The sequence below is a fragment of the Choloepus didactylus genome, chromosome 16 (genome assembly GCF_015220235.1).
Source record: "Choloepus didactylus isolate mChoDid1 chromosome 16, mChoDid1.pri, whole genome shotgun sequence".
Taxonomy (NCBI): Eukaryota; Metazoa; Chordata; class Mammalia; order Pilosa; family Megalonychidae; genus Choloepus; species Choloepus didactylus.
This window is the reverse complement of record NC_051322.1, coordinates 33767056-33786031: the sequence shown is the minus strand read 5'-3', so window position 1 is coordinate 33786031 and position 18976 is coordinate 33767056. Positions and strand designations below refer to the sequence as shown.

Below are 18976 nucleotides of genomic sequence, written 5' to 3'. Positions count from 1 at the left end.
TTAAAAAAATGGAAAATAACAAGTATCGGAGGGTATGTGAAGAAAGAGGAACACTCATTCCTTGCTGGTGGGAATGTAAAATGGTGCAGCTGCTGTAGAAGACTCTTTGGTGGCTCCTGAGAAAGCTAAGTATAGAAACACAATATGACCCAGAAATCCTACTTCTTGGTATAAACCCAAAGGAACTGAAAGCAGGGACTCAGATATTTGCATACTAATGTGCAAAGAGGTATTATTCACAATATTGCCAGAAGATGGGAGCAATACAAGTGTCTAGAAACTGATGAATGGATAAATAAAATGTGGTATATACACACAATGGAGTATTACTCAGCTGCAAAAGTAAAATGAAGTGATCAGGAAGTGGAAAAAGTAACAACATGGAAGAACCTTGAAGACATCACACTCAGTGAAATAAGCAAGAAACAAAAGGACAAATATTGTATGATCTCAGTAATCTGAAACAATTAGAATAAGCAACTCATAGAGTAGAATCTAAACTATAGGTTACCAGGGGACAGGGTGGAGATAGGGAATAGGAAGTTAAGACTTAAAATATACAGAGGTCCTATTTGGAATGATAGAAATGTTTTTATAATGGATGGTGGTGATGGTAGCAAAACATTGAAATTGACAATGCAATTAACAGCACTGAAATATTTATCTGAACATGATTACTCTCTTACCATATATATGTCTACACAGAATGTATATATGGTAAGAGAATAAAAATTTAAAAATCCACAAAACTACACTACAAAAATAATGAACCCTAAGTTAAACCATGGAATTTAGTTAATAGTACAATTATAAAAATGTGCTATCATCAATTTTAACAAATATTCTACACCAATGCAAGGTTGGTATTGGGATGGTGTACGGGAATCCTGTATTTTATGCATGATTGTTCTATAAACTCACAACTTCTCTAATAAAGAAAAAGAAAAAGCTAGACAAAGGAAACACATACTTCATGATTCCATTGATATCTAACCTACAGAAACAAAAAGAAATTTGGTGTTTGCCTGGACACAGGGTGGGGGAAAGAGATAAGAAAGAAAAATGAGAAAACTCTGGATGCAATAAATATGTTCATTATCTTGCCTGTTGTAATGATTTCATAGGTTTACATGAAGAGCAAAATTCATCAAACTGTACACTTTACATTTACACAGTTCTTTTGTTTATTATACCACAATAAAGCTAATAAAAATAGGGAAAAATAACTACTTAATGAGAATGTACTACTTTATAGACGCAAATTTTCCCAAACGATGCTAAAAATGTAACATAATTGTGATCAAAATGCAAACAGGATTTTTTGGGTTATTTCAGAACATTTTTATTAAAGTGAATACGGCAAAATAAACTGTAATGCGAATGAAGAAACTGCTGAAAAGGAAGGGCCTGAGCTGTTAAAACATATAGATGTCAACACATATAATTAATATCATTATCTACTGCCCCATTAAAACTTTGATCAATGGAACAAAAGAGTAGATCAGAAATTAAGGCCAGTATATAAATGTTGACTGAGACTGTGTTTCCAGCCCTGGGTTGGTGCCATCTACCAACCCTTGAGGAAAACAGCAGCTGGAGGCCCGATCCTTGCCTGAGGGACAGCTGCAGACTAGGGCAGATGAGGGAATCCTCCATAAGTAATGTGGCATACACAGCCCAGCACTGAGCCAGATTTTGGCCAGTGAAGTGAGGGCACACAAATCCCACAGTTTTAACCCCACCCAGACAGGCACTGCAGGGACTCCAGGAGGGAAACAACTTCTGAGGACAATTAAGTCATGGAACAGCACCATCTGCTGGGCAGGCTGTAAAAGTGCAGGAGAACAGCAAGGCTTTTCAGAATCTCTCCAGACCTTTTCCCAGGTCCATTGCAGCTGGTCTACAACCCGTGTGGGTACCCAGTCCTATTTTGGCTGAGAAATATGGACAACTCAACTGTCAAAGCGGTGCTCTAATACAAACTCAGCCAACAACTAAACCCCAGACAAGTGAGAGAACTGAACCTTCAGAATAGACCGATCAAGATAATCAGATGACCAAATATCAGCAAAAAATCACAATATGCCAAAAGACCAGTCAAAGAAACAGATCAAATAGTTGAAGGAGATACAGAATCTGGAACAACTAATCAAAGATGTACAAACAAATCTCCTGAATGAATTCCAAAAAAATGAAGAAAAATGTGTATAAAGAGATAAAGGATATTAAGAAGACACTCAAAGAGCATAAAGACGAATTTGAAAGAATACATAGCAAAAAACAGAAATAGAAATAAAAGACACTGCAGAGGAAATTAAAAATATACTGGAGACACATAACAGCAAATCTGAAGAAGCAGAAGCAAGAATCACTATGCTAAAAGACATCAACTGAATTTGAACAATCCAAAGAACAAAAGGAGAAAAACATTAAAACATTTGAGCAGTGTCTCAAAGAAATGACTGACAACACAAAGCACCTCCTGGGTGTCCCCAAAGGAGAAGAGAAAAGGACCAGAAAGAATAACAGAAGAAATAATGGCTGAAAATTCCCCAATCCTATAAAAAACATAAATATGCAAATCAAAGCCCAACATACTCCGAACAGAATAAATCCAAATAGACCCCCTCCAAGACACTTAGTAATCAAACTGTCAAATGCCAAAGAGAAGAAAATTCTGAAAGCAGCAAGAAAAAAGCAATTCACCACACACAAAGGAAGACAAATAGACTACATGCTGATTTCCCTTCAAACACCATGAAGGCAAGAAGGCAGTGGTACAATATATTTGAGATACTGAAAGAGAAAAACTGCCAGCCAAAAGATGGAAACAACCCTAGTGTCTATCAACCGATGAATGGATAAAAAAATGTGGAATATACATATGATGGAATATTATTCAGCTGGAAGAAGGAATGAAGTCCTGAATCTCATGACAACATGGATGAACCTTCAGGACATTATGTTAAGTGAATAAAGACAAAACAGAACAAATACTGTATGACCTCACTGATAGGAGCTAATTACAATATGTAAACTCACAGACATAAAATACAGAATATAGGGTACCAGGATTTAGAATGAGGCTGAAGAATGGGAAGCAACTGCTTAACATGTGCAGAATGTTTCACTAGGTTGAAATCAAACATATGGTAATGGACAGAGGTGATGGTAACACCTTATTGTGAGAAGAATTAATAGTGCTGAATGGTTGTGAATATGGTGGAAAGGGTTTAGAGTCATGAATGTCACCAGTACAAAGGCTGGAGGTTAAAACATGGGAATATATAACACTGTGAATCTCGTGGTGGACAATGTCCATGACGAACTGCACAAATATTAAGAAGTTCCTTTATGAACTAGGACAAATGTACACACTTTTACAAGGACTTAATAATAGAGGAGTATATGGGGAAAATGTACCTATTGCAAACTATGGACTGCAGTTAACAGTAATATTTTAATACTCTTTCATCAACAGTAAACAAATTACTACACCAATACTACGAGTCAATAATGGGGGGGGTATAAGGGATATTGGAGGATTTGAGCTTTCTTTTTTCTTTTTATTTCTTTTCGAGAGTAATGAAAATGTTCTAAAATTGATCATGGGGGTATATGAACAACTATGTTATGATACTGTGAGCCACTGATTATATTCTTCAGATGGTTTCTATGGTATGTGGATATATCTCAATAAAACTCCATTTAAAAAAAAAGATTTTTAAGCTCCTGAATGAAAACATGTCACAATAAATAAAACTGAAAAGGCAAACAAGATGGGAAACTATATTTACCTTATTCTGACAGAAAAATCAATATCCTCAACATATAATGAACCTTTTAAATCAGTAAGAAAAAGATGAACAATGACCAAATATATGTATGAAGAAATTAATAATTCTTACAATACAAGAAATAGGAATCAAAACAGTGATACATCCATTGATTGTACACCTTGGATGGATTAAATATATCTCAATAAAACTGCTTTTAAAGATGATACATCTTTTCAACGAGGAAACTGGTAAAGACATTTTGTGCCAGTTTGAATGTATTATGTCCCCCAGAAAAAGCCATATTCTTTGATGCAATCTTGTGGGGCAGATGTTTTAGTGCTGATTAGATTGGAATCCTTTGAGTGTTTCCATGGTGATAATTCTGATGAAATAATTTCCATGGAGGCATGGCTCTGCCCATTCAGGGTGGGCCTTGATTACTGGAGCAGTATATAAGCTCAGACAGAAGGAGCAAACTTGCTACAGCCAAGAGGGACACTTTGAAGACAGCACAGGAGTTGCAGATGAGAGACAGTTTGAAAACGGCCGTTGAAAGCAGACTCTTGCTCCAGAGAGCTGAGAGAGGGCAAATATCCCAAGTGCAACTAAGACTGACGTTTTTGAGGAACTACAGCCTAGAGAGGGACGTCCTGAGAGGGAGCCATTTTGAAACCAGAACTTTGGAGCAGACGCCAGCCACGTGCCTTCTCAGCTAAGAGAGGTTTTCTGGACACCACTGGCCATTCTCCAGTGAAGGTACCCAACTGCTGATGTGTTACCTTGGACACTTTATGGCCTTAAGACTATAACTGTGTAACCAAATAAACCCCCTTTATAAAAGCCTATCCATCTCTGGTGTTTTGCATTCCGGCAGCATTAGCAAACTAGAATAGTCAGTTTGGTAAGAGGACTGAGAAGTGGCATTCTAGTACACTCCTGACATGAGAATAAAACAGTTTCTCTTCTGCAAGGCATCTTAATAATAAATATTACAAGCCTTAAAACTATTAATTCTCTTTTACTTTGCATTTCTACTTCTAAGGACGTTTCTTAAGGAAAAATCCAGACATACATAAAGATCAAGTTTCCGAAATGTATTTATCACAGGCCAACTTAACACAGAAAAAGAGTAGGAACAAACACAACAGGCAATAAGAGAAAAAATGTTTAAATGATTAGTAATATACCCATATAATGGAATATAGAGTTTTTATGAAACACACCTAAAATGTTAATGGGCAAAGGGGCATAATGTATGCAAATTACTCTCAAACAGTAGCAAGAATTCTGAAAACAAAAAAACCCAATCATCTCTCATTTTACATACACAAAAATCAAAACTGGGTATAAACATATCTACTGAGAGATAGTACGATTAAACAAACGTGGCAAAATGTTAACAGGTACCTCTGGGTCAAAACTACAGAGGAGGTTCTTTGTGCTACTATTGCAACTATTCTAAGTTTGAAATTATTTCAAAATAAGAAGTTAAAAGATTGTAAAAGTAAAAAGTCAGCAAAGCAAAAGTTAAAAAAGGGAAAAGTAAAAGTTCCGTTTCCTCTTTATTGCCCTGCTCCTCTCCACAATAATAAACTATTTTAAAACTAAATATATACATACACACACACACACACACACACATATATATATATATATATACACTGTACACGTATCTTCTCATTAAATTCTGAGTTAAAGAGATCATAAATCAATATGTAGAGCATGGTTTAAATCTTTTTACTATGTCAACAACAAAGTCATTATCATAGGATGGAATGGGATTGTTTATATTTTTAATCTTTTGGTTAATTGTATTTTCTAAACCTTACAGTACTGTATGTAACGCATATGCAATGTTTTTAAACTGTTATTTGAAAAAAAGGATAGCCCGACTTAATAATGATTAGTTCATACCATTTTCCTGATTCTGACCTATGCAATATAAGAGATAATGCTTAAGGAGTTTGGCTTCCAGAGTCAAAAAATAATGGACAGGAATTTGGATTTAAACTTGTCAGCTGCATAATATGACTGTATCTACCCTACAAGTTCCTCTCCTTTTTGCCAAGACCCTAATTGCTACTTCAAGAAGTTCTAGCAAACAAAGTCACGTGGCTAAATGGACACTTCCCCTTTTCCTATGGGCTATAAAATATGATCTTGGAAAGTAAAAATAAAAGGAAACTAGACATTCATTTCCCTCCAACACAAATAATATCATAAAGATTAAAAGGCCGCTAACCACAACTTATTAAGAGTGAATAAAATTAAGAATAAAGGAAAGCACACATGAACATCTGGACTTGATGCCAGAGTCGAATTTATATGGGGCAGTACTGAACGGAGATAAAAGGGATATAATCTTACCCATCTAATATTAGACTTTCATAGGCAGCCTTTTTGTCACACACAGGACAAATCCAGGTGGGCTTCTTTTCATTCATTTGTAGATAAAGGGCAGCATCAAAACACTGCAAGTGTGTACAAGTCACTGCACGGCACGGGATTGTCAGTCTCATTTTTCCTAACTACAAAACAGAGAACACAACACGGAAAAATATTTCAGAACGGGGAACAAAGCTTCAAAGGGAACATAGTCACAGACGATCAAAACAAAAAAAAGAAGCCCAAATCAGAATATAGTCCAATCAAGGTTACTATATATTTTACTTTTATCCACTAATAGCCCTATGAATTTCATATGAGTATTGTGCTTTTTCAAAATAGCGAACATGTAAATTCATAGGGAGGAAAAAGCACATATACACTGAAATCAAGTCCCCTTCTCATCTAGTCCCCAAAGTTTTCCTATTTAGAGGGTACCACTGTTATCTATCTCTTACATGGCCTTTCACAGATGTTTTATACACATTCAACAGTTTATTTTAAAAAGTATTTTCTCACAAATAGTGGCATGAAATATACATAATTCGGCACCTACAACGCTGCCGTTCTGAGGCTACAAGAGGCTAAGACACACACTAACTGAGATAGAGCTGGTAGAGCTAGAACACAAACCCAAATGTTCTTCACTTTCATGAGAATGTCCTAGTTTTATTACATTGGGCACGGTACTAGCTTTTGGATTGAATTATCCACCTTCTTCTATTTTACCAAGTTTTTGTTCTATTAGGAAAGGATATATACCTATACAGCACCTAAAGATCACAGGGGTCTTTTTCCCCTTAAAATTATGAATTAGATGAATAATTATATCAGATTTTCTAAAACCAAAATATCCTTTCATTCCTAGGCTGAATACTTCTTTGTTAGCATATATTTTTCTTTTAAAATAGTACTGAATTCTACTTATTGGTGTTCTATTTAGGGATTTTCTATCAGTAACAGTGAGGAGTCTTTTTTTTTTTTTTTGGTTGTTTCACACAATTGACATTTGGAAACAACCCATATAATCACTTAAAAGGATGAAGAAATAAGTTACAACACATCTATGCAACAAAATCACCACAACCACTAAAATTAGATTTACACCTACTGATATATTTACAATAAATCGCTAATTAAAAATAAAACTACAGAAGTATATATAAAACAATATAATTTTTCCATAAACATATATATGCATATAAAGACAGTTAAATCTAGAAAGATATTTATCATACTATAATAATAACATTGATTCTGAATAGACCTTCGTAATATTTTATGCTCCTATTCTTCTGAAATAACTAAAATAATTACAATCAAGTCAGTATTATTTGTTAATTTTTTTTCTTTAAAATAATGCTCTAACTTTGCCAACTATGATTTTTATAGGTCACTGGTTTTCAAACTTTGGTTTCAGAACCCCTTGACAAGCTTAAAAATTGAGAACCTCAAAGTTTTGATGGATATGGATTATATTTATCAGTATTTATTTTGTATTAGAAATTAAAATAGACATTTTTAAAACACAAGAAAAATGGCTTCACCTGTCAGTCTCTGAGATTAAAAAAGATAAGTAGTTTCTTCTTTGATCTACTGATTATTTAAGAGTCATGTAGGTTACCAAAAGGAAAGCTGGAGGTTAAAACATGGGAATATATAACACAGTGAATCTTGTGGTGGACAATGCCCATGATTAACTGTACAAATATAAAAAAGTTCTTTCATGAACTAGACACTATTATAAAGAGTTAATAATAGAGGGATATATGGAAAAATGTACCTATCACAAATTATAGACTATAGTTAACAGTAATATTTTAATATTCTTTCATAACAGTCACAAATGTACCACACCAATACTATAGGGTCAATAACATGGGGGGGTTAAGGAGAATGGGAGGATTAGGGTTTTCTTCTTTATTTTTATTTCTTTTCTCAAGTAATGAAAATGTTCTAAATTTGATCATGGGGCTGTATGCACAACTATGGGATGATAACTGTAAACAAGTGACTGTATACTTCGTATGGTCTCTACGCTGTGTGAATGTATTGCAATAAAATTGCATTTTTTTCCAAAAAGAAAGAAAAGCAAAGTCGGAAAACAAATAAAAAGAGGTAAGTAGTATCTTAGCATTATTAATGAAATAGTTTTGACTACTGGAGCTCTTCAAAGAGTACTGGGGACCCCAGGTATCCCTGGGTCACAATTTGAGAACTGTTGCTTTATTTTTTTCATCGCTCCGTAGAATTTCAATAGCATACAAAAGTGACAACATTAAGGACAACAAAAATTGCTGTCCCTAAATTTAATCCTATTCTAGTGTCTTGTGAGAGTTAATAAGCATTACCTAAGTGTCTAAGAAGACATTTATTATTACTTACTGGCAAAATCTGATCAATTTCCTAATACTGATTACATCACATTGCTGAAGATGACATTGCTAAATGTGCTTAATGCTGATTTAGTCAGATGATAGCTACTATTTTGAAATGTATTGTGTTTTTATAGGAATAAAAAGGTTTCTAACCAATACAATACTTTTTTATTAATAAAATGTTTAACAGGCAGCATCCTATTTGATTTTCACTTCCCTGTGGAATAATTAGAACCAATCTAAGAAAAAATGGCCTGAATCAATGGTTTTCCAACTATTCTTAGCAGTACAACATTTTCTTTTAAAAAGTATATTAGTCAGAATCCCAAGAAATAAAACAAACCTAGCTCTCCTTGTCTATCTCCTTGCCACCCAGTCTACCTCTGCAGGACAGATCAAGAATCGCTGGCTGGAGGAGGCGCCAGCAGCTCTGGGACTACTCAGGCCAGTCCACATTGTACTAGTGGGATCCCCTGTGAGACAATTCAAGTGAGGCCCCAAAGCATGTGGAGGACAAGGACTGACGACCGATGAACTGCATGAAAAAAGAGAGTCCCCGGGGTGACGTTATCAACATGGCAACCTAAACAGGTACTAAAACCTCTTTTCAGAGATTCAACAAAAAATAAAAAGGAAAACTCGGAATTGTTCAGAAATCTGAAGGAAGTTATAGACTAGAGAAGGACCCTACAAATGCCAAATTGAAGAAAGAAAAAAACTATCAGGTAGGAATCTTCCATCCCGGACCAGCCGGTCCTCTCCCATCCCCTTCACTCAGTCTCACACAGCAAGAGAAAGGCACAGAAACAGCAGCTGGGACCCCTCCCACTGAAGACACAGCCTATAAAATCTCTCACAGCAGTGACACAGACCCCCATCGTTTAGAGACCTGGGGCAAGGGAGGACATTTCAAGTCTCAGCTCAGCGAGAGACAGTCTGAGAAAACGTGGACAGAGACCTTGTTTCCAGCCCTGGGTCCAAAAGCCCTTACTCCATCCGAGGGAAATAGTAGCAGGCAGCTGTTTCCTTGCATGGGGTTGGTGCAAAAACTGGGACAGTTGGGGGGAGTCTTCTGCCACAAGTGGGGGCATAGTCCCACATACAGCCGGCAAAGTGAGGGTACAGGAATCCTGCAGTTTCAGCCCTGCCTGTTCAGATGCATTTGTGTTCAGAGGCAAAACAGCTTCTGAAGACTGAAGGACATTACAAAACAGCGCCATCTGCTGGACAGCCCGGAAAGTGCAAGGGAATTGAAGGGCTTTTAAAAGATGGACACTCTCTTAGGACCACTGGAGCTGATCAACACCCCGTGCAGGAAACCCAGCCCTGTTTTGGCTGAGAAATACAGACGACCCAACTGTTGAAAAGCAGGGCACTAAAACAAACCCAAGTCTTGCTGCCCGGCAAAAAACAGAGCACCACAGGGAGTCAGCAAATTTGTTTTACCACACCCAGAGATCTTGCTGTTTTGCCCAGTGCCTACCCACCAATCTCTGAGACAGACTGCTGTGGGTGCCTGATTTCTGGGAAGACTGAAAGGCAGAGCCAATCTGAAAACTGGCTGGCAAGAGAGACAAAGAACAGACAGAAATCAAAGCCAAACCACAAGAAAACCATAGGCAAAAGAGAGAAAATGACCTGGCATTATTCACAATTGCCAAGAGACGGAAACAGCCCAAATGTACATCAACAAATGAGTAGATAAACAAACTGTGGTATATACATATGATGGGATATTATACAGCTATGAGACAGAATAAAGTCATGACGCATGCAACAATACAGATGAACCTTGAGGACATCACGTTGAGCGAAACTAACCAGAAACAAAAGGACAAATACTGTATGGTCTCACTAATATGAACCAACTATAATACACAAACTCTGAGAGTTCAAGTTAAGAACACAGGGTATCAGGAGGTAGAAAGAGGGTGGAGACTGTGCATTTGGTGAAGGAGTACAGAATGTTCAACAGGATTGACTGTAAAGATTCAGAAATAGAAAGCACAATAATATTTGATGGTAGCACAATATTGTAAGTATAACGAACATACCGAATGTGAGTATGGTTGAAAGAGGAAGGCTCAGGGCATGTATGGTAACAGAAGGAAAGATAAAGGAAAAAAACTGGGACTGCATAACTTAGCAAAAACTGAAGTGGACAATGATGGCGATTACACATAGAAATATAAGAAAGTTTTACATGAGGGAGAATAAGTGATGTCAGCATTGTATGGTGTTGAAAATGTAACGGTATATGGTAAAAAGTACAATCAGTACAAACCAGGATTTATAGTTAACAGGAACACTGTAATATTCTTCAATTAACTGTAACAAAGCTAATATATCAAAGCTGTATGTCTGTAAGAGGGGGATATAAGGGAGGGGTATGGGATTCTTGACATTGGTGTTGTTTCTTGTATTTTATTCTTTTTTTTCCTTTTTTTTTTTCCCCAGAAGAAATGAAGTGTTCCTATATGGATTGTGGTTTTAAAAGCATAACTATGTGATTATACCCGGAACTACTGTTTCTCCACTTAGGATGGATTATATGGTGTGCAATAAAACTGCTTAAAAAATAAACAGAAAGATACAAATGCTGGAGAAGATATGGAGAGTAAGGTATACCTATTCACTGTTGGTAGCGAAGTAGAATGGTGCAGACCCTCTGGAGGGCAGTGCAGTGGCTCCACAGGAGACTTTACAATAGGATTACTCCATTATTTGGTATATACTTGGAAGAACTGAAAGTAAGGACACAAACAGGCATTTGTACACTAGTATTTATGGCAGCAGTGTTCATGATTTGCAATGGATAGAGTCGGCCTAAGGGTACACTGATGGGTGAACAGATGAAATGTGCTGTATACATACAAAGAAGTAATGAACAGCTGCAAGAAAGAATGAAGTTGTGAGGTATGCAACTAGGCGAATGAACCTTGAGGACATTAAATTGAATGAAATAAGCCAGAAACAAAAGGACAAATATTGTAAGGCCTCACTAAAATAAACTAACTATAATGAGCAAATGCTGAGAATTGAATTAGAGAGTTATCTGGGGATAGAATGTGGAAAAGACTGAGCAATCAACAATTCAGGAGTACAGAATGTTCACTAAGGCTTACTGTAAAGGTCTGTAGATTGTAAGCTCTTTTAGCAATAACATCTATTCCCGAGTTTTAACTGTTATTTAAGAGAGATTTATTTGGTAGAAAATATATATTCTCTGTAGCACACTATCTAATTTAACCTGTATGGTCAGTTTATTTAAACAACATAATTACAGGGAACCTAGAATAGAGAATGAGGATCATTATTCTGTACAGGTTAACATAATACCTCAATACATCCCAGAGTATTTTGGGTAGAAAATAAAGAAGTATTTGCGAAGTCCCCTTGAGGGACTGGGAAAAACGTGGAAATATTAAACTTCCTCACCTGGGGAATTCCTGATATGCTCACAAGCATTAGGGACTGCCAATTTAATAAATCAAGTCCTTGATCTTAGGACTTGCCCTTATGAAACTTATTCCTACAAAGAGAAGCCTACTAATAATTATGCTTAAGAGTCACTCCAAGAGGACCTCTTTTGTTTCTCAGATGCAGCCTTTTTCTCTCAGCCAACTCTGCACATAAACTCACTACCCTCCCCACAACATGGGACGTGACTCCAGGGATTTAAGTCTACCTGGAAACATTGGACAGGACTCCCAGGGATGAGCCTGGCCCTGGCACATGGAATTGAGAATGCCTTCTTGACCAAAAAGGGGAAAAGAAATGAAACAAAATAAAGCTCCAGTGGCTAAGAGATTTCAGAGTCAAGAGGTCCTTCTGGAGGTTATTCTTATGCATTATATAGATATTTCTTTTTAGTTTCTAGTTTATTAGAATAGCTAGAAGTAAATACCAGAATTTGCTGAAATGTAATACAGTAGAGCTGATTCTTGATAATGACTGCATAACTATATTGCTTTTATCATGTGACCATGTGGTGGTGAAAACCTTTTGACTGTCACTCCCTTTACCCAGTGTATGGGCAAATCAGTAATAAAATAAAGACAAAAAATACATATAAATAATAGGGGGGAATAAGGGGTGAGGGATGTTTCAGGTGTTCTTTTTTTTTTTTTTTTTTCCTTTATTTTGGAGTAAAGAAAATGTTCTAAAATTGATTGTGGTGATGAATGTACAACTATATGATGATAATGTTAGCCACTGAATGTATACTTCGGATGGATTATATGGTATAAGAGTAAATCTCAATAAAAGTGCACTAAAAAAAAATCAGTGGCTGATATCTGACATCACAGAGATAAAACTCCCTTGCAAAACTCAGGTGTTTTGTTTAGAAATATAACGATGCATACACAATCAGAACTCTTTCCAATTATTAATTTAAAAATGCTTTTCTTTGATTCCAAGGAGAGAGGTTTTGGAATCTGCTTCCATGATCCAGGCAAACATCTACTCTAAATCATTTTACAAACATATTGCTACAAGTAACTAATAACATTTCTTCCAGCACTTCAGCCTATTATTTTCTCCCCTTGTTTTTGCCAAATAAACCCAAGGATTCACCTTTTTTCCTTCCAAGTGCCTGTGATCGATTTTTTCTTCTCCATTTCCACCATCACTGCACCTGATCCTATGCTATTTCCAGAGTCATGTGGCTATATTCCCTGCTGCTTTCTTCAACTGATACTAGTACTTTCTCTTCCTCAAAATCTACCTTCATCATCTAACTTCTCTGTCATCCAGGTCAAATCATGTTAAAACACCTGTTTGGTTTTCTAATTAATGTCTATCATATAGAACAGTTCAACTACCCAAATTTATGTTAATACTATTATAGCCTGAAGAATATCAATTACTCTTTCTTAGAAAATGTTCTGAAAAAATCAGGATGAATACTGAGGAAAAGCTCAAAAAATAGTCTCAGTAACAGATCTGTTGTCACTTTTAAGCATAGAAATACAAAATTTAATGATGTTAGAGTAAAAAACCATTTGATATGTTAACAGTTCACTTCTCTGAATAGCTGAAAAGTTACTTTTATTAAAATTGACATGTTTGAAACAAAATGCTCCCTATTCTTATATAGAAGGAATCTTAACCACTTTGATATACCACTTTCACTATTACTGAAAGTCTGAATCCTTTAGTAGAATGGCACAGTCTGTTTGAAAAGGAAAAAGAAACAAACAGGTTCTAAGAAAACAAGACTTACAAAAAATGGCACTGGGCAACTGTGCAACCCCTTAGGCTAAATTGTGTAGACGTACTTTCCTGCTGACAAAGTAGTATGACACAATAAAACATAAAGGTGTCATGAATTCCCTTTCCATATAGTGAAATTAATGTTTTCTAAATGTACTGGGGTTAATAGGAATGAGAAGCGCAGAATTCTCTCTGAACCTGGCATTTGAAATTCAAATGCCCCCACTACTCCTCATGGAATAGACCTTCTTCTTGCAGGTGGCGCTAACTGTATGACTTAAAGCAGTAATCTTTTTCCCTAGGCTTCTCTGACTTAATTTGTTTCTTACATTGCTTTGGCTGTTTGCAAGCTGCTTCTGCCTGCAAGGCAAATTCTAGGAGGGTGAGATCAAGAAAAATTTCCTAGTTCAATATTTCAGGCTGCCATCCAACAGACTGGCACAGACATAGAGGCATCCTAGTATGTGCACAGGGGATACTCTGCTCCATCTGGAATAGGACCAGGGACCCACAAGAGGAGGAATTTTAATTTTAACATTAGATAGAGAAAAAAGGCAATATGAAGACACTCAAAAGAACTCACATCTGAAGGTCTGCAAGAGCTTGTGAGCAAAAGGAGGTCCTGGATCCAAACACATGCCTCCAGGGCCTAAGCTACTACCTCACGCCTTAATGTCCTCCTCCTGGGACTACGGGCCTTCTCTCTGGCTTTGGTAACCAAAGGTTGTCAATTTCTTGTAATTCAATGCCTTTTCAATAAAGGTAAGTTAACTTTTTTTTTTTTTTAATTGATGATGATAAAACATAAAACTACAGGAAATGCCACTTTTCAGGGTAATGGACAGGTGGATTTATAATCACGGTATTTATATTTTAGCCCTATCTGGCAACTTGATACACTGGAAAGAGAACTGGAATAGTGTCTGAAGACCAAAATTGTTATCATTGTCCTACTACTAACTAGCTGTGTGACCTGGTTTAGCCAAGCTCTTTTAGTCTCAGTTTTCTCATCTGCAAAATGGGAACAAATCCTCCATGTAGCTTTGCTCAAACAGGTAAATAAGGAGCACACAATAAGAAATCAACAAACTATTCCCTTCTCTCTCTCTCTCTGACACTATTATATCTCCACTTTAAACATTTTACATTTCTCATAATGGTGGCTTCAGATGCCTCCAAAACCATATTATAAACTCCTAATTTCATGACTTCTCACAATATTCCTTTCAACTGGAAAGGCTCTCCTCCAACACTGCTGATTTTAAAGGAGTCTTCATTCACTATTCTTGACCTCACCCATTTCTTCCTTGGTACTCCAACAGCACATTGTATGTGGTAAGTACAGTCGGCTTGTTTTTCATGTGAGTTTGTTTTACCTCAGAGTTGCTAACTGATTTCTCCCCCACAGTCTCTACACAAGGAGATATAAAGTAAAAATTATTGTGCAATTTAAAAGTACATTACAAATACATTAAAACATCCCATACATCCTCTAACTGGCTGAGAACTCATTAAACCACAACCATCAATTACTATTTATTAGGTCCTAATAATTATACTGGTGTGTTTTAATTCCATTTATATTCTGATAAAAGGAGCCAACTTTTAATATATGCCCATTATTAGCTGTGGATTTCTACAGCATTAACTGTGGTAGATTATTCTGAACCTAAAGCTATCTTCCCTCTCTGACACAATATCCTTTTTTTTTTTTTTTTTTTTCATTTTTATTGAGATTGTTCAGATACCATACAATTATCCAAAGATCCAAAGTGTACAATCACTTGCCCCTGGGTACCCTCATACAGCTGTGCATCCATCACCACACTTAATTTTTGTTCAATTTTTAGAAACTTTTCATTACTCCAGACAAGAAATAAAGTAAAAGATGGAAAAATAAAAAAAGAAAAGGAAACTCTAAACCTCCCCTATCCCTAACCAACCCCCCTCAATTGTTGACTCCTAGTATTGATATAGTACGTTTGTTACTGTTTATGAAAAAATGTTGAAATACTACTAACTGTAGTATATAGTTCGTAATAGGTATATAGTTCTTCCCTATATGCCCCTCTATTATTAACTTCTAATTGTATTGTCATACATTTGTTCTGGTTCATGAAGTGATTTCTAGTATTTGTACAGTTGATCATGGACATTGCCCACCATAGGATTCGGTTTTATACATTTCCATCTTTTGACCTCCAACTTTCCTTCTGGTGACATATATGACTCTGAGCTTCCCCTTTCCACCTCATTCACACACCATTCAGCGCTGTTAGTTATTCTCACATCTTGCTACCAACACCCCTGTTCATTTCCAAACATTTAAGTTCATCCTAATTGAACATTCTGTTCATACTAAGCAAGAGCATCTACATTTCTTCCACAAGGCAGGGGGGAGAGTCAAAGAAGGTAGAGAGGCAAAAGAAAGAGGAAACAAAAAAAAAAAAAATGACAGCTAGGAAGCAGCAAAAGGAAAAATAACCTTAAATCAAAGTAGAATAAAGAATCAGACAATACCACCAATGTCAAGTGTCTCATGCCTCCTCTATTCCCCCCTCTTATCTGCATTCACCTTGGTATATCACCTTTGTTACATTAAAGGAAGCATAATACAATGATTCTATTAGTTACAGTCTCTAGTGTTTATGCTGATTGCATCCCTCCCCCAGTGCCTCCCCATTTTTAACACCTTGCAAGGTTGACATTTGCTTGTTCTCCCTCGTAAAAGAACATATTTGTACATTTTATCACAATTGTTGAATACTCTAGATTTCACCAAGTTACACAGTCCCAGTCGTTATCTTTCCTCCTTTCTTGTGGTGTCTCACATGCTCCCCATCTTTCTCTCTCAACCGTATTCATAGTTACCTTTGTTCAGTGTACTTACATTGTTGTGCTACCATCTCCCAAAATTGTGTTCCAAACCACGTACTCCTGCCTTCTATCACCCTGTAGTGCTCCCTTTAGTATTTCCTGTAGGGCAGGTGTCTTGTTCACAAAGTCTCTCATTGTCTGTTTGTCAGAAAATATTTTGAGCTCTCCCTCATATTCGAAGGACAGCTTTGCTGGATACAGGATTCTTGGTTGGTGGTTTTTCTCTTTCAGTATCTTAAATACATCACACCACTTCCTTCTTGCCTCCATGGTTTCTGCTGAGAGATCCGCACATAGTCTTATGAAGCTTCCTTTGTATGTAATGGATCGCTTTTCTCTTGCTGCTTTCAGGATTCTCTCTTTGTCTTTGACATTTGATAATCTGATTATTAAGTGTCTTGGCGTAGGCATATTCATATCTCTTCTGTTTGGAGTATGCTGTGCTTCTTGGATCTGTAATCTTATGTCTTTCATAAGAGATGGGAAATTTTCATTTGATTATTTCCTCTATTATTGCTTCTGCCCCCTTTCCCTTCTCTTCTCCTTCTGGGACACCAATGATACGTACATTATTGTACTTTGTTTCATCCTGGAGTTCCCGGAGACGTTGCTCATATTTTTTCATTCTTTTCTCCATCTGCTCCTTTGCATTTAGGCTTTCAGGTGTTTTGTTCTCCAGTTCCTGGGTGTTTTCTTCTGCCTCTTGAGATCTGCTGTTGTATGTTTCCATTGTGTCTTTCATCTCTTGTGTTGTGCCTTTCATTTCCATAGATTCTACTAGTAGGTTTTTTGAACTTTTGATTTCTGCCGTATACATGTCCAGTGCTTCCTTTACAGCTTCTATCTCTTTTGCGATATCTTCTCTAAACTTTTTGAATTGATTTAGCATTAGTTGTTTAAATTCCTGTATCTCAGTTGAAGTGTACGTTTGTTCCTTTGACTGGGCCATAACTTTGTTTTTCTTAGTGTAGTTTGTAATTTTCTGTTGTCTAGGCATGGTTTCCTTGGTTATCCAAATCAGGTTTTCCCAGACCAGAACAGGTTCAGGTCCCAGAGAGAAGAAATATTCAGTATCTGGTTTCCCTGTGGGTGTGTCTTAGAAAATTGCTCCACCCTTTGATGCCTCGGGTCACTGTGCTTTTCTGCCCAGCAGGTGATGCCTGTTAGCCTGTAATTCTTGACTGGTGTGAGGCAGTATGGCCGTGTTCCCCCAGGCTCTGGGGTCTGGTTCTGAATGGAAAGGGCCCCACCCCTTTCCTCCTAGAGAAGATAGACCCCTCAGGTGGAGGTCATTAGCATTTCAATGGTCTCTCTCTCTCTGCTTGTGCTGTCTCCGTCCTTCCCCGAGTCACAGCCCTGGAAACTTAAAATGACTGGGGCTTTCTCCACTGAGCCGAAAAAGAAACAGATAGTCCCCTTCAGACCCAGTCAAGGCGACCCTCCGGCTCTCCCAGGTCAGTCGTCACCCAAAGCCTCTGTCTGTTTTTTTGGGGGCTGCATACCTGTAGTGAGCAGTTCACACTCGCTACTTAAAACCCCAGTTGGAGCTCAGCTGAGCCGTATTCGCTTGCTGGGAGAGAGCTTCTCTCTGGCACCACGCGGCTCCGCAGCTTGGGCTATGGGGGAGGGGGTCTCCCAACCTGGTTCCGCAGGTTTTACTTACAGATTTTATGCTGCGTTCTCGGGCATTCCTCCCAATTCAGGTTGGTGTATGATGAGTGGATGGTCTCATTTGTCCCCCCGCAGTTATTCTGGATTATTTACTAGTTGTTTCTGGTTTTTTGTAGTTGTTCCAGGGGGACTACTTAGCTTCCACTCCTCTCTATGCAGCCATCTTGCCCCTACAATATCCTTTTATGTCTTCTCTTACTTAATCATTGTCTGAAGAATTGCAAAGAATTATAATGCCTACTCATGAAGATTTCTGAATGGAAAACTAGACAGAAGTTCTAGAACCTTTATCATAATTTTCTTTAAGAAAATTAATAATTTATAAGAAGTAAAAATCTCCAGAATGTTCTGTTGTTTTACTTACAGGACACATCAAGGACACCCGAAGGCTTGTTGTAGCAATTTCACTATCAGGATCTGCAGTAAGTTTTTCTTTAACTTTAAAAAAGGAAAAAAATATATATATATATATTTTTTAATATAAATGCTTTCATATGGATGGAATTACAGAAATATATATCATCATACTTTTGAATTTCCAAAACACTTCAAATAGGTCAAGAAACTACCAAAAAAAAAAAGTTAAATATTGATGTACTACCAAAACACAATCATACTTCCATTAGGTTAAAAAAAACATGAACTAGCGTGGCAAACTCTAGATCACAT

The 18976-nt window shown here is 36.9% G+C and overlaps 1 protein-coding gene across 8 annotated transcripts in view; it reads right to left on the bottom strand.

The window, feature by feature from the left end:
* PIAS2 (protein inhibitor of activated STAT 2) overlaps positions 1-18976 on the bottom strand; it is a 141327-nt gene that overhangs the window by 27468 nt on the left and 94883 nt on the right. For all 8 annotated transcript variants that reach the window (XR_005212152.1, XM_037805535.1, XM_037805533.1 and 5 more), the window contains exons 8-9: positions 18672-18745; positions 6147-6307 (exon numbers count right to left, since the gene is read on the bottom strand). Coding sequence is in view for 7 of the 8 variants with exons in the window: in XM_037805535.1 (XP_037661463.1) it covers positions 6147-6307; positions 18672-18745 (235 nt within the window). In the remaining variant the exon portion in view is untranslated. The remainder of the gene's footprint in view (positions 1-6146; positions 6308-18671; positions 18746-18976) is intronic.